The sequence below is a fragment of the Sinocyclocheilus grahami genome, unplaced genomic scaffold, assembly GCF_001515645.1.
Source record: "Sinocyclocheilus grahami isolate Dianchi unplaced genomic scaffold, SAMN03320097.WGS_v1.1 scaffold272.1, whole genome shotgun sequence".
NCBI lineage: Eukaryota > Metazoa > Chordata > Actinopteri > Cypriniformes > Cyprinidae > Sinocyclocheilus > Sinocyclocheilus grahami.
This window is the reverse complement of record NW_015505451.1, coordinates 923,526-940,841: the sequence shown is the minus strand read 5'-3', so window position 1 is coordinate 940,841 and position 17,316 is coordinate 923,526. Positions and strand designations below refer to the sequence as shown.

General features: G+C 39.9%; 1 protein-coding gene across 1 annotated transcript in view; it reads left to right on the top strand.

The window, feature by feature from the left end:
* The first annotated feature begins 5,616 nt into the window (after nt 1-5,616).
* The window catches only part of LOC107599811 (ski oncogene-like), a 73,456-nt gene continuing 61,756 nt past the window's right edge, over nt 5,617-17,316 (top strand). The window contains exon 1 of the mRNA XM_016291501.1: nt 5,617-6,986. Coding sequence (XP_016146987.1) covers nt 6,075-6,986 — 912 coding nt within the window. The 5' untranslated portion in view covers nt 5,617-6,074. The remainder of the gene's footprint in view (nt 6,987-17,316) is intronic.

Sequence of the window (17,316 nt, the reverse complement as noted above, 5' to 3'; positions counted from 1 at the left end):
AATGCTGACACTGATGGTTCCATAGCCACACAGTAAGAGAGTACAATAGCAGATGAGTTTTGAGTAAGTCTGTTCAGGGATGGAGCTGGGGAGACGGCATCCAGGAAAGAGCGCTTATGTCATTAGGACTTGTGTGAGGCAATGTTGTGAGCCGTCGCCATGGTTGCCTGATGAATGATGAAAAATGTAAAAATAGCGGGCGCTGCCCAAGTCCTTCCAAAAGCAAGCTTTCTCAATGCACTGTGGAAGAAGTGTGAGGGGGCAAAAGGAGAAAAGGAAAGAGAGAGATGAGATTAAAGAATGGCTAATGTGCTGGAGAAGATGTTTAATTTGGTCTAGCTTTTTTGACAAATCCACGGTGTTGGAAAACTGAAATTCCCTGAATGTCACATGAGATCCCCTGAAAATCTAATTTAGGAATTCTCAGAGGTCTCTTTTTCAATATATTTTAGTTATGATATGTCAAATCTGTAATAGGCTACTTATTTGATGTTTGCAGGGTGATGTATAGACTATGCTTTTTTTTTTTTTGACGTGATTAACTAAATTATGCCATGCAACGTATCTGTATCAATTGCCATTTGTGAGAATTATGTCCATTTGCTTCATACATGACTTTGTATTGCTGTGGGGCTATTTGCACACCGTTTATCACTGCTGTGAAATTATTATATTGATCTGAATAGAGCTGCAGTGATTGTTTTTTGTAGATCAACCTGGAAGTTCCCTGACGAAAACCCAATATGACTTTTTTCTCTTTGGCTTTTGGATGATGCAGAAAATAAGCTCTGTGACCAAAAACGATTTGATTCATACATGCTTTGTTCATTATGAAAATCTTCAGAAACATCACCACCATTAAGCTTTCAATAACACTGTCAGTCTTTATTAAAAAAAAAATTATTTGAATAGTTTTCAAGAGTGTGATTATAAACACAATGAGGCGGTGAAAGCAGACTAGTGAGTAGATGAATTTGTTTGGCATGCTGAATTTTAATTTATGCATTTGTTAGCAACCGTCTTTTTCAAGAAGAGTAAAAGCTATTTAAAAAACACAAGGAGGAATTACTGATTTATTTTATGTCATAGACTAAAATGTGAAAATATCTTGAGCTTGTGTTCACCACAGACGATATTTCATGCATTTAACCAAGAACCTTTTCAAAAAACCCTTTGACTTTTTGATGGTGGAATTGGAAATGCTAAAATGCCAACTCATTTCCAGATTTTGGCCTATAAAACTATATCATCCCTGCAGCGCTTCCAAGTTTAAATGAACAGAATTGTTGTGCTTTTGTAGAGTGTACAATAACAGAATTTTCATTTTTGGGTGAAATTTAAAAGGGAAGTGTATATATGTTTTTTGCATCACTAGTGCCTCCAAATGGAATTTCACAATTAATAACAGGTTTCCTGAACACTCTCCTTTTCTGCCACAGACATACCGATTGTTTCTTTAATAGACTAAAACTCCATAACAGTTTTGGAAGTTGTAAGCTGTGAAAATGACATGATCTATGACCTTTATACAGTGGATGTCATTGTAAAGACTGTAAGTCTATCCCTCACAGCCTCATTTTCATCCACGCTATATGCAATCTAACCTGACTAAGTCTATTGGTTCGCTAACTCAATAGCTCAGCCGTTATTTGTGCCATGTTGCTGTGGCAGTCTGCATCATTGTGGCGAATTGACTGTTTTGAATGATTTGTTTCAATGAATCATCTCAAATAGCAGATTCATTGGTTCTTTTTACGTCATCACATATGGAGACATGATTATGTAATTTTTCACACCACCAAACTCTGCATTGGTAGCGTTAGCAATTTTAGCAATGTTTTGACAGCACAACAAAGCCACATAATTTGCTTGCCTGAAGTTGCATATTAAGCTGAGTTAGTAGGAAGTATTATCTAACTTTTACAAAAACAAATACAAAAAGACATCACCTAAGACACTGTTCACAAAATGTGTCTGACAGAGATCTTCTCAGCCGGTATCTGTTACCAAACCTCTGCCCTGCCATGCTGCCAGTATGTAACCGGAGGAGTTGCGTCTCCGGCTCCGGGGAGAGATGTGGGCATGGCCTCTCACCAGAATGATTAAGCTGCAGGTCTGCCCTTTCTCAAAAAGGTCACGGCTCTGATGGGTTTGACTTGTCAGACAGCTGGCACAGGTTGCACTGGCAGTGCTGAGAAAGAGAGACTTATGCCCACCACTAATCTGTGTTTTTACAAAACATTAGCATGTATCACTGCATATAATTCTGCTTCTTAAAAGCTGAATAAATGGCAGTAATGCAGCACTTATCTTTGGTTTCTTCTTATCTGAGCCTACCAGATATATTTTGATCCTGTTTGTTAAGAGGGTGGTGGTGTAGCTTGGGCAGAGAAAACTGGCTGTCAACAACAACCACACACCAAATCTCTCTTAAACCGCTCTCAGTGCAGTTCATAACCTTTTAATTGCAACCTACCAAATCAAATATCATTATTCACACTTTTTTGTTCCATTTTTGTCCATCTCTTTCAGAGTAAACAAGTGTGTTGGATTTTTATTTTAAATAAAATAAATGAATTAGCAAGTCTGATTCACTGATTCCCACACTGTTACCAGTGCATGAAAGCAAACATTCGTAATGCGGCTGCCATTTAAATTATTGCTGCATAAATTTAAATAGGTAATTGACTCTTCTGCAATGTAATTACTGCAGACATGTCATGACGCCTACACAAAAGACAACCAATCCCAATGCATTTGCATTTTAGGGGTCTGGTTTATAAAAACCAGTTGTTATAGTCACAAAGTGGATTTCTATCTCAGCTTCATAAATAGTTTTTTTTTCTACTCTTCTGCTATTTACGGCTGTCTAAATAAAGCTTGTGTGCTGCTCTCACTCTAACTAGTGTTGGTAGCCAACAAAAATAATTTTTTTAAGGACAGAAATACTGAAATGTCTAAAGCGAGCAGCCTTAATGGGATGAAAAGAGTTTGTTTATGATGTTATTCATTTTTTGATTGTGCCTCCATTATGATGGATGAGTAATATTTGGCATTTTGAAACAGGCCGCACAAAAAAAAAACAAAAAAAAACTCATCCAAAAAGAGTTTCGGTCAGCAGTTTGTTCACACCACCCATTTGAATATATTTCCATATATGTGCAAAAATGTGAGAGACAGCAGAGACTTAATGATCATATTTTGGTCAAGCTTGCAGGGCTTTTCCAAAATCCATGACGCAAATCCAAATAAAACTTTTGAAAGAAGGAATCTAAGGCACTGTTAAAAAGAAATTCCCTTCTCTCATCACATTATCATGAAGATGTAAGATCAGATCGCTTCTAGACTTTTATGGAAAACTAAAGCTACAATGTAAAAATATAAAAAAAAGATAAATTTGAAGTTGTAAATAAAACATTTAACATTAACATAAAAAAAATTACTGGAGTATGTTTTACAAGAAATACGATTTCAGTGCTGTTTTTGTAATTAATTGTGAATTTTAATAACAATTTCTGAGTGAAAATTGTTTCTACACCAATCTTTTTTCAGTGTATAGAAATTAAGAACTGGTAACACATTTGGCTCAAAGTGAATGCAGATAAAATGTTATTTATACACATACAGTTTTATTGAATCTTGTTTTCATAGCGGGACATGTGAAATTAATTTTACACTGAAGACTGAAGTATCTTGACCTGTGCATTATTATATTATATTTGAGAGACTGAAATGTATTTTTTCTCTCTCTAATTTTGCACCTTTTCTGCAAATGGTTGAATTGATGCAATGCATCAAGGCCATTTGTCCCATTGTGATCTACCTGCAGTAACATCCCCTTGGAGCTAGAGGGAGCTACTGCAACAGATTACACTGACCCCATGCTTGCGTTGGACTCAATCTAAAGAGAATTATTAATAAATCATTGGCATATGTACAGCACTGTAGTGTGACAGGAAATGTGAATGAAATATGTCCCATTACCATTTACAAACAGTCATAACACCCATACATATACTGATTTAAAAATAAGAGGTGAATATATAGGTCACAGTATTATTCACATAAAGTTAGCAGATTAATAGTGCTGAATGTCTGCGTGACATAAACCCAAGATGTTGTAATAGTGGCACTGAATATTGTTTTAGATAACTGACATCAATTTACAATGAAAACATAATTATGAGGAGAATGATGATGTAATTGAGTGATGTTATTATTGTTTGATGTGCTTGACAGGCTATTATTGGCAAAACATTACAGTTGGTTTATCATATCATACAAATATAGTGAAACAACGTGTGTGTTTATTAGCCATGTAGTCCCAGTACTTTCCCAGTTCAGTCTGCTGTACTCATTTCAGTCTAGAAGTCTCAGGAAAACCAAAGCTTACAAACTCAGACCGCAGTCAGTCTAAATTAGAGCATCTGTTTTAGACTCCACCCATCAACCCACTGATTCAACATACTACCCTGCCTGCAAAATGCTCTTATTTCCTCCCCCCTCAGACTTTCATTTAAAATGTTCATTGTACAAATGTACAGTTTTACAAACTGTTTGAGGCTTAATTGCAGGCTTATTTTAAGTAAAAATAAAATGGGTGCCACCGTGACAACCTGTGATGTGTGATTTAAATTTAATTATTGACTAAGAAAAAATAGCTGAAATCCTAGAAATGGTAGAATTGAAATAGCAAAATGGTTTAAGTTGATGGAAACAAAAATGCTGATATACCATAATGATGGGTCTTCATTTTCAATTTAATATACTTATGGTAAAACCTATACATCTGCACTATGTATTAAAAAAAGTGAAAGTGAAAGTAACATGTGGCCAAGTATGGTGACCCATACTCGGAATTAGTGCTCTGCATTTATCCCATCCAAAGTGCACACACACAGCAGTGAACACGCACCCGGAGCAGTGGGCAGCCATTTTTTTGCTGCGGCACCCGGGGAGCTGTTGGGGGCTCGGTGCCTTGCTCAAGGGCACCTCAGTCGTGGTATTGAAGGTGGAAGAGAGCGCTGTACATTCACTCCCCCCACTGCTCTTATTATTCAAAATATCAATAACAGTAAACTAACAATATTGTAAATTGAGAAGACAGGTAATTTAATAAATAGTATACAATAACAGAGCAGATTAAGCTGTTTTGTTAAACTGTGTCACTTTGTTTTATTCCCATCATTTCATATATTTGTTTACCTCGCCTATTTATTTTTTGTGTTGTCTATTTTAAGAACTTTGTAGACTTTGACAGTATTGAAAATGATGACAGTCATGCCAGTAAAGCTGTGTCCATAAATTAAATAAATAGCATCTAATAAATCAAAGTTTAATTACATAAATAAATATAATGAATTAATTAAATAACAGATTAGTGTGATAAATTACTATGAATAAAGTAAAGTTTACAAATAAAACATTAATAATAAAAAGATCAGGTGTTTACAAATATAAATAGTAATATTATAAGTACAGTGACTGTCTCTCTACAGCAGTGGGGAGTGAAGGCTGGTTCTTGGAAGAGCCACAGCCTGCGGACGGAGTCAGTCACATTCTTGGCTGGGATTCAATGACTGAGCCAGACACACACAAACACTGAGCGAGAGAGAGAGGGGGAGAGCGAGCGAGACTGTGCTCACTGACTCAGTCATACTGAACTGCAGGGGCAGAGGAGTGGAGGCGACGCGCCGTGTCCGGCTGCAGCGATCTCTACTCGCAAGGAAAAATACGGATTTAAAGTTGGCGGATTGTGTATTCGACTCCTGAATTTGACGTGGGACAAGTTCGGCTCCCCCGTGGGATAGTTTTGCTGCAACTTGCGCGCTTTTGCTTGTGTTACACTTGAGTTTTCTGTACGCGTCTGTCTGTGGATATGGACAGGAGAGAGCCCGCTGCAGGGGAAGAAGACGCGCCGGTGGAAACCTTCGTCTGAGCGGGGATTTGATGAAGCCCTGTCGGCCTTCTTCTGCTTGTTTTCACAGACTTGGATTTCCAGACGCGGACCCAGGACCTTTGAGTCGTATTTCTTGCCAGAAGCTCGGTTTCAACGACAACGCGGTGCGCGAAACATGGAAACAGTAACGCGACAGAGTTTCCAGCCTCACCCGGGACTGCAACAAACTCTCAAACAGTTTCACCTGAGCTCCATGAGCTCTCTCGGCGGACCGGCCGCATTCTCGGCCAGATGGCAACACGACCTGCTCTTCAAAAAGGACGGCAAAGACGTCCCGGAGCCCGTGCTGCACCTCCCCCCCATGCAGCCTCCTCCGGTGATGCCCGGGCCGCTCTTCATCCCGTCTGACCGCTCCACCGAGAGGTGCGAGACGGTCCTGGAGGGCGAGACGATCTCGTGCTTCGTGGTGGGCGGCGAAAAGCGCCTGTGCCTGCCGCAGATCCTCAACACGGTGCTGCGGGATTTCTCGCTCCAGCAGATCAACTCGGTGTGCGACGACCTGCACATCTACTGCTCGCGCTGCACCGCCGACCAGCTGGAGATCCTGAAGGTGATGGGCATCCTGCCGTTCTCCGCGCCCTCCTGCGGACTCATCACCAAGACGGACGCGGAGCGCCTGTGCAACGCGCTCATCTACGGGGGGACGTACCCGCCGCACTCCAAGAAGGAGCTGTACGGCTCCATCGAGCTGGAGCTCAGCGAGAAGAGCTTCAAGATCTATCACGAGTGCTTCGGGAAGTGTAAGGGTCTGCTGGTCCCGGAGCTCTACACGAGTCCCAACGCGCCCTGCATCCAGTGCATGGACTGCAGGTTCATGTACCCGACCCAGAAATTCGTGGTGCACAGTCACAAATCGCTGGAGAACAGGACTTGCCATTGGGGCTTTGACTCGGCCAACTGGAGGGCGTATGTCCTCCTGAGCCCGGATTACACGGGGAAAGAGGAGAAAGCACGTCTGGAGCATCTCCTAGATGACATTAAGGAGAAATTTGACTTCGCCAATAAATACAAGCGGAAAGCATCACGGGTGAGCCAGTTTGTTGCATTTTGCGCTGCATCAGGGTGTTTAAGTTAAAACTGTTTACGTTTTCTTCTAGTGTACTGCAAGTGTCAGATGTCCATGACAAGCCGTTTCATCTCTTTAAACTAACTAGTGCCTGTGTTACTACTAGTTTCTGCTCTAGTAGTAAGCCAATAACGACTACCATCTTTTCCAATTTCATTAACTTTTCATTCTATACATTTTGTAATGGTGCCTATTATTCATTGCAAACTAGTACTTCTCAGCAGTGGCAAGCATTTTTGCTTCAGATGCCAACTATTCCTTTTCCCATTTATACTGGCACCTATTTCAGTTTCACTATGTATCCATATTAATTTTGGCTTACTAGAAATAGTTCAGCTACTAGTATCTGTGACAATTTTCATAGAATTAGTTGGATCATTCTCATTTACTAGACATTCTGACTAGTCATTGCATCTTGCAATTAAAAAAAGCAAACTCGAAACTTGTGATGTAAGCAATTAGAGAAATTGAAAATATTCTACTCCTTTTTGGATTACTTATTAGTAGTCCAAAAAAAGTATCAGAAGCAGAAAAATAGATATTGTTAAAATGGCTTGCCATAGTCGTCTTCAGATGAATGCTTGGAGAAAAGCCAAGGGTGTCAGTTCTTTGATGACACAAACTTCAGACTCAACAGTAAGTAGTTATTTGGCAGATGTACAGTGCACTTCTTATAGGGACAGTCCCCTTGGCACAACCTGAGGTTAAGTGCTCTGGGGCACTGTGGTGATGTCCATGAATAACCTCTGCTGGTATTAAAGCAACAATCTTAAATTTGGCAGACTAGAGGTTTAAAGCGCTAAGCCACACCACCAAGGTGAAATTTGTATGTCTTAGGTTTTGCGTTGGCATATTCCAAGTAGTGTCAGCTTCCCTCCTTAGATGAGCACTTGGAAAGGGGCCAAGAGTGTCAGTTCTTTGGTGACCCAGTCTTCAGACTCCAGAGACTATCAAGATATGGGTTTCGCAGTCCAAATGTTACAACCTGATATCCGGGAGAGGGGTGAGATGTGGATTTTGCGGGCGGACGTTGAGATAGAGTAGCCGTCACAGTGGCCTAAATTTAATGACATGAAATATTTAACTTGAGCAGACCAGTGCAAAAAATCACAGATAGCATTTCTTGGTTTCAGACTCAACAGTAAGTAGTTATTTGGCAGATGTACAGTGCACTTCTTATAGGGACAGTCCCCTTGGCACAACCTGAGGTTAAGTGCTCTGGGGCACTGTGGTGATGTCCATGAATAACCTCTGCTGGTATTAAAGCAACAATCTTAAATTTGGCAGACTAGAGGTTTAAAGCGCTAAGCCACACCACCAAGGTGAAATTTGTATGTCTTAGGTTTTGCGTTGGCATATTCCAAGTAGTGTCAGCTTCCCTCCTTAGATGAGCACTTGGAAAGGGGCCAAGAGTGTCAGTTCTTTGGTGACCCAGTCTTCAGACTCCAGAGACTATCATGATATTGGTTTCCCAGTCCAAATGTTACAACCTGATATCCGGGAGAGGGGTGAGATGTGGATTTTGCGGGCGGACGTTGAGATAGAGTAGCCGTCACAGTGGCCTAAATTTAATGGCATGAAATATTTAACTTGAGCAGACCAGTGCAAAAAATCACAGATAGCATTTCTTGGCGCTTTCCACATGCTGTATTTAATTGACCAGTAACTAACCCTCAGTGTCATGACCTCTGTCCCATTGGCCTTTACTGTAGATACAGTGCTTAGTGTGTAAACAAACAATCATTAAGAGCCATTAAAGGCCAGGGCGCTTAGTTTTCAGCTCTCTCTCTCTCCCTCTCTCTGTCTAGTGCTTGTTTTTTATCATCTCGTTCCTCCATCTGTCTCTCTCGAGCCCAGCATGACTTCCACATGTCCCACGGCAACGGCGTCATGTTATGGTAATTCCGAAATGGGTCGTTTAGCTATCACAGGTACTTGACAGTGGATGTGTTTTTAATGATCGGGCCATTGAGGGTTTAATCATGGGACTGCTGAGGGAAAACATCATGCTCTCTGAGCTGTTTGCTGCTTAACTTAAATATGCATCATAAAGTTCATTTTGGGGTATTTTTAGAAGGAATAATCCAATAAAGCAGTCTCAGGCAGGTTGTTTTATGTTTATCTGCTTTGGGTTGTCTCCAGTCTCGGGTTACTCGCATGTGTGGCGGCTCTTCTTACCCTTGGGGCTCTAATGCTTGACTCTTGCAGCAGACAGGCTCCTGTTTGTGAGGTAGAGGATTAGAGGAAAAGTTTTTTAGTAGTGTGCCCCCCTCCAATACACACACACACACACAAACACAAACACAAACACTCAATGAATGGCAGGCCTGGTCATTTGCATGAACTGTTTTCCCTGAATGGAGCTGATGATGCAGGGATTGGAGTATTGTGGTGGAAACGGAATATATGAACCAACAAAGAGGTGCATTCACCAACATCTCCGCCCTCCCATCTCTCTGTGATCAGCCCTCCACCACCTCCCCCACCCACCAGCTCTCACCCAGTTACTTTCCCTGTAAAGTGGAGTGAGAGAATGTAAACCTAGGCCCGCGCTCCAGCGTGTTTGCACACATTTGCCATTTTCTGTCTCTTTTTGCACCGACGATGTGTGTCATAAGTGCTTTGCCGATTGAATGGGTCCTTACGGTGAATGACGTTGCCTCGTTAACATCGAGCTGTTTCCCTCGGTCTCAAGTGAGACCAAAATGTCCCGGAGCTCTCTGCATTCTCACATTATCAGACCCCCCACAGCAGGCTTTTTATTCCTCTCAAGAGCTTTCCTGCCTCTCACCACACACAAGAGGGAACACTCTCAAACCGTCTGGAAACGGAAGTGGAATATATCTGTATATCCATCTAGAGAGAGGGAGATTCTGTGTATTCCAGGAAGAGTCGGCGATTTGATATTGATGACTTCATAATGGCCTCCACACAATTTCATTTGCCGCTAAGATGTTTGTAGAATAAGACTGAGGCCTGAAATGTAATCGATCCAACTCTATGCAAATACTTGTAGATATGCTAGTTTGATTTCATATTGTGTCAAGGGGGTCGGAAATAACTTTGAATGGTTTTGAAATGTCTCCTATGCTCAAGTAAAAACAGTTTTCTAATATATTGTAAAATGCAATTAATTCATGTGATGGCAAAGCCAATTTTTTAGCAGCCATTACTCCAATCTTCAGTGTAACATGATCCTTCAGAAATCAAGCTAAAATGCTGATTAGGTGCTTTAGAAACATTTCTTATCATTATCAATGTTGAAAAAAGTTGTGCTGCTAAAAACTTTTGTGGAAATTGGGATATTTTTTTCAGAATTCTTTGAAAATTAAAAGTCCAAAATAATTTTAAAATAGATTTTTGTTTGCTTTACTGTCAGTTTAATTCATTCTTAATAAAAATAGTAATTTATTTTTAAAAATATAGATATGCATTTGCAACCTTGCATAAGAAGCATGTATCTGGCCTAAGGATTCCACATGCAAGAGATGTAGACATAACAGTTTGTTTTGCGTTTATATACGGTGTGTTGCTGTCTGGATGCATATTCTGTGTGATTGTGACAGAGCTGTTTTGTTTTTTGCTGAGTTATTTACAGATCTTACTGTTCCTCATCTGTGAAAAGTAGTCTGACAGTCTCTCTCTCACTCTCTCTGTCTCTGGGTGGGGTGAAGGAACTTCCTCTTTCTCTGCTGCTTGCTGAGGGAAGGTCACAGACTGTGTAGTTACTCAACCTCCCTCGACATATATATATATATATATGTGTGTGTAAGTGTTTGTGAGTGCTTGTCTGTCTGGTGCTTTCAGTCAGCAGACGGAAGATGCTGAAAGACAGGATGTTCTGTGTCCCTCGCTCAGACACACACTCATAATTAAGCGTAAAATGTACCTAGCCATTAAAGGGGTCATATGATGCGATTTCAATTTTTCCTTTCTCTTTGGAGTGTTACAAGCTCTTGGTGCATAAAGAAGATCTGTAAAGTCGCAAAGACTAAAGTCTCAAATCCAAAGAGTTATTCTTTATAAAAGTTAAGAGTCAGCCACACCTACCTAAAATGGCTCGTTCTAACACGCCCCCACATGTCTACTTCACAATGTGGGAAGATTTGCATCACGCCGCCCAAATGTTCACGCAAAGAAAGAAGGCGTAACTTTTATTCTCACTGTTGCCGCCGCTGCCATGTTGTGGAGTTGTAAAAGCGAAACTACTTTGTTTGGTCTTCCAAAAGAGGACACAACTAGAAATCAGTGGTTAAGTTGTATTTACAACACTGCTCCAGAACACTTCAACCCAAATATTCAGATGTGCATTTTATGGAGGATGGATGAGGACTGTTTCCTGAACCAGTAGCCTACTATGCGTCTGTGGCACAAAGGTTGTTTCTATAAAGTTGGGCAGTTCTAGCTTTGCAAGGACAGTCTGGCACTTCTGACTCAGCCTGTAAGTAAGTTTTTTTAATATTTAAATAATTTGCATCTGATGATTCAAACGGCGAGTTTTGAGCAGTGTAGAGTAGGCTTGTTGTTTGTTGTTTCTCCGATCACAAATGCAGACATGGTTTTATGTTTACGCAGCGTGATACACAACGCAACGCGTAAAAAGACAGTATAAGTCATTATAATCAGTAATTATGTCCCCACTGGATGCAACAAATGCCTCGTTTGTAATGGGTTTTCTTGGTTTTGTCTTGTCTAGTGATGTCCGGATCGCGAACCAATCGTTCTATTTAACCGGATCTTCTTAGTGAACCGGTCGAACCAGTTCACCAAATCGAACTGAAACGGTTCGCTTCTCCAGTACACACTAATCCACAAATTACTTAAGTTATTCGGTTTATAAATGTGCCTGACACTCCCACTGACGCGAAATAAACCAGTATCCCGAGTTATTCAGTTACTCCTAACAGTACATTGACTGAACTGCTAAAAGAGAACTGATGATGGGATGTGCATGAGCGGAGCAGCTGGACTGAGTCTCGTCCTGCTGGGAAACGGCATCACAGTATGTTATGGGGCGTAACATTTCCGTCACACGCTTGAGGTATTCGGCCAATCACAATGCACTGGATAGCTGGCCAATCAGAGCACACCTCACTTTTTTAGAACGATGAGCTTTGTAAAAATCGACGAGTTTCAGAAAGGCGGGGCATAGAGGAGAAACAATAATGTGCATTATATGGAAAATAATGTGTTTTTTGAACCTTAAATGGCATAAACGCATTGCATTACACCAAATACACAACATAATGTTCTTTTTAGCAACGTCATATGACCCCTTTAAGTTCTGTCATACTGTTACACTTGTCTGAGATCTCATTCAGAGGGTTCAAAAGAGTTTGGCTGCTTGCTAAACAAGGCTTGAGTTTGCTGATCTGTAGTATACAGGTTCAAAGTGTAAGCTTAGGTGTTGAGTTGGCTTCATGAGCTATCATGATTACTTGCAGTATATACTGATAAAAATGTATTGGACGTAATTGTCAGGAGGGGCCCTGAATGATTGGGTGGATTAAGGACGAAATAGCTTAAGACTTTGTAAACAAGTGAGCAAATGCCTTTAAATAGACTCGGCATTTGAGCTTTCAGTTGATTAAAAATGAATTATTACATGATGCACTGATGAATAAATCAAATGAATCACAAATAATCAATATTTGATGAGGAAACTCCCAAATGAAGATCACTTTTATGTTAATATGGCAGATGAAAATGGCTTTAGAGTCAATATGTTGCTTGTTTTATTTCCGTTATATTGAACACAAGCCTATCGTTGACATGCAGACCACAAAAATCTATTTTACAATCAACTTTGTCTATCCATCTGAGATAGACTTCACACAGGATGCGTTTTTGCATTACATCTCCACTATTTTTTTAAATTGTTGGTCAATGTAAATATGTGCTAGATGTTAATTTATATTGCTACTTATTTGTTCTAAATGAATCTTTCATTTATAGCCCTATTATGATTGTCTTTTCACAGCGTATTCACATTGACAAATTTACATTTTTTAGAGCAGTAAGCACGAGAAAGCCCATATCATGAACATTTCCCACTTAGTCATGCATTTGATTTCCCCCTCTGAGTTTCCTGTTAAATGTGGAGGCGTTTTATCAGGGGTTATTTCGAGAGTTTTGGCAGACTTGTGCGTTCTTGCCGCCAGTGCAGGGAAACCGCAGCTCAGTGACGGGAAGGGAGAGTTGCGACAGCCGCATTTCAGGACCGCCACTCCCAAAGTGTAGCGAGAGACTGATTATGCAAATGGAAGTATGAATGGGCATGAATGAAGCGTGCCCTCTCACTTTCTTTTTCGCATTCGCTGCATGTCTGCCTGCACACTTAAACGCGCACACACACGCACACCTGCTCGGTATCAGAACTCTTCCCCTGCTGACTTCTGGTCTCCTCCACAATCAAGTGTTTTTTTCTTTCTCTCAATCTTTAATTCCCTCCAGGTGCTGGAAGTGGGTAGTAAACCTCTCTAATCATGCAGTCATTAAAGCAGAATTTAACCGCACTCAGCCTTTGAAGCCGTTTTCTCACTTAATTGTTCGCTCATTGGAAACAAAGCTACGTAATTTAGTCAAAATCACGCCCTTGAAAACGCTTTTGATGAACACCTTGCGTGTTCATTTTCTTTCTTCCGTCCTCCACGTTCGGTTCCTCTGACTTGTGATTTTTATTTCGGAGAGAGTGTGGCATCTTTCCAAACACAATTACCCCCCCTCCCCTTCTCCAAGCGCCTCAGAGAATTCTGGGATATCTGATGGAGAACTGAGAGGGTGCAAGAGCTTTGGGAGAGGAAGCCAGTTCCCTAAGGGGATATTAGGTATGTCCCGTCTCATTCGCCAGGCATATCGCTCACACACACACACACACACACACACACACTCACTCCCTCACTCACAGCGGACGGCTCAACTCGACTCGGCTCAGCAGCAGCTGGCCCCTGGTATGCATATCAATGGACGCAGCACGAAAAGCTGCATTTGCGCATTTCTCTGCCTCCCCTTCAGAATGCGAGGGGCTCCACGGGCACGGATAGTCCTGCAGCTGCCGACGATATAAACCAGAGGATCCGTCTGAGAACCGAGCCGAACGGCTGTTCTGAGACCTCACGGGTCAAAGTCTTCATAAGTATGTTCCAGAACTTGGACTCGTGAGGTCAAAGACCTGCAAGGCAGAGAAACGGACGCTGTGTTGTTCAGTCGGTTACTGATATGAACAGGCTTTTGTTTGGATCTCCGCAAGGGTCATTTTTATTGTTGCGCAAGAGTGCCAGGCGAGAAACCCCAACAGTTTTACTCAGTATGAAACTCAGTGAAAAAAATATGGTAATCTGTTGCTTTCATAACAAAGCTTATTCTTCCCACTGATCCTGAATAAAAAAGAATCCCTCGTGTAGTCCTGGGTTGTTATTAAATTCGACAGGGTTTTTTTCAGGAGTGAGCAGCAGCTGAGTGTTCTAACGAGACTCCTTTAGGTGCTAATTAAGATTTTTCAAATAGTCCATCGCTGACAAGCCGGAACTGATGGATCATAACTGTGATTAACCGGGCAAAGAGAGAAAATATGTGGCTGTGTTTTAGAGATAAGACACGAACATCTCCCTGGAACAATTCAAACCCTAATGGCTTTTGTGGCTCTAATAGAATGCAAATGCAAGTCAATTCATTTGTTTTTTTTAACATTAACAGTTCAGTTCATGTGTGAAGATTCACGCTTGGCTTATTTGCCACATCCTTGCTAATTTGATCAGTTTTTCACCTCTCGAGCTGAATTTTCAAATCAAAATGGCACTTATTCAGCTTTGCTGTTCAATGCTATTTAGCAACCTCAGCGGGAAGTATGACTTTCACAGTTTTTTTCCATCAATGACTTAAAAATATGCATGAGAGATCAAATATACTTAAGTAATAGACTTCATTCACACTTGGTGCCCTATTTAATTTGATGCAAACGATTCAAAGCGAGGCTGTGAGAGACAGAAGTACAATATGGTGTCACATTTCAAAACCTTTTTTTCCTACTGGAAATATATAGGCCAAGTTCCAATGTTTTTTCATTTGAACATTTGGCATCCATGTACGTAATAGCTCAACTCAGTGAACAGACTGTACTTCAATCCCAAAGAACCTCATTTTAATTAGCATCATATTAAATATATTTTCTCTATTCTTTCACTCTGTTCCAAAACCCAGCTGTCTTTTTAGGGAGCGTAATAATAATAATAATAATACTCATAATAATTACTATTATTATTATTATTATTATTATTGTTGTATATAATAAATAAACAAAATAAACAATTTATGATACATGTAAAATAAATAATTATATATTATTATTTGTTAAATCAATACATAATAATAATAAATAAACAAAATAAACAATTATTTATTATACATGTAAAATAAATTATAATGTATTTACTTTAAATCAATACATAATAATAATTATAAATAAAATAAACATTTATTTGATGCATGTAAAATAAATTATATATTTTTTATTTACTTTAAATCAATACATAATAATAATAATAATATAATAATAATATAGTTGTTATTCTTGTTGTTGTTGTTGTTATTGTTGTTATTATTATTATTATTATTATTATTAACAACTTTAAACAAATACCCTAATATAATAGTTTTGCTTCCTCCTTAGATAACAAATTTTGGTCAAATCCAGAGTTACAGAAAAATAAAAAAATACATGCTATGTGCATATTGTATATAACATTCCAAATTAGTCAGTTGTGAAGTACCAATGTAGTTAGTATGTTGCCTAGTAGGCAGCTCACTAGATTTTGGAACTCAAAGCATGGTAACGCAAGAGAGCTAACCTGAAGCCCTTACTGCCTACACAGTTACAGAGCTTCTTAGTGAACGAAGAAACATTCGGATTTCAGTTAGAAGGCAATCGAAAACAAGACTGTACATATTGAATAATTGTTCCCTCTTACATAATTTCCCCTCGTCATCAGTTTAAGCTGTGTTGTGACATTATATCACACCCTCTCTCCTAGGCTGTCCACCCCCTCCCCCAGGATGCAGTAGCTAAAATCTGATTAATGTCAGATGGAGATAAACACAGATAAAAGCGAGAGGGTCATCACGGGGCATCCTCTCTTTTCACACTCCTTCCACCCAGCCCCCACACATCAGTCAGCCTGGTCTCTGTGTGTGTGTTTGTATTGGCTGGCCTTTGGGAAAGCATTCATATACCTGCCTGACGGGTGGCTGGAGGAGGTGGAGGAGGATGCGATGGGGGGGCTGGCAGACAGATGAGTGTGGGATGGAGGAGGGAGCTTTTTCGGTGTCTAGCATTAAGAGGGAGGAGGGGTGGGAAAATAGATGCGTTTCGGGGGTTTCCTCGGTTACTGTGATTGTCAATGCGAGACTGGATGTGCTAATGCGTAAGGTGTGAGGTAAATGTTTGATTTATTAAAAGACATTGTGAACATTTAATGTCAGGCAGACTGTTATGAGCTGCTCCTGTGTCCTAGTCACACCAGAATAACAAGTCCAAGTCAATGAATGAATTAACTAAACAAGTAGGAAAGAAAAGGAACTGGATCCAATGTTCTGTCTGGCAGTTTATTTCTGCGTCATGCGCTGTTTTAAATAAATAAATCCTCATTCATTGCTGCTTTTTTGCATTCATTCATTCATGGAGCTGTAGATATGCATTATTAATGACAGTTAAGCACGAATAGAACAAAACACATTTTCCTGGATGAGTTTAGCTTTGAAAAATTAATCACTGAACCAAATCACCTTCCGTTTCAGCTTCTCTTCGCACTTTAATATAAAGATGATAATATTTGCCATTGTTATTGATTTATTTTCTTGTTTTTTTTAAAAGTCAACATGTCTTCAAATTTGACCGTTTATTTTCTTTAATATCTTGAATGTATTGAAATTATTTTTGTTTTCTGCTGATGTAGCCAAGGCCGTGTGGATGGGGAGAAATTATATTAACCAATAATATCATGGTCTACTTTTTGTGATCCAGTCATATGCAGATTGATGTATTCAAGTCCCATCCTATGTTATTCATCTCAATATTTCAGTAACTCAAATTACAGAAGTGAACAGTTTCATGTTGTCTTTAAAGCTCACTTTTTGTACAATTTGTGTGGGATTTCCAGCTGTATAGTTATATTACACTCCTCTCTGGAATACTTAGTTCTGATTGGCTACTTCTCTTCTACACATAATGCATCCTGTATGAAATTTAAGTCTGAAATTTGCAGCACAGTTCTTTTGACTGCCACTGATTGAATAT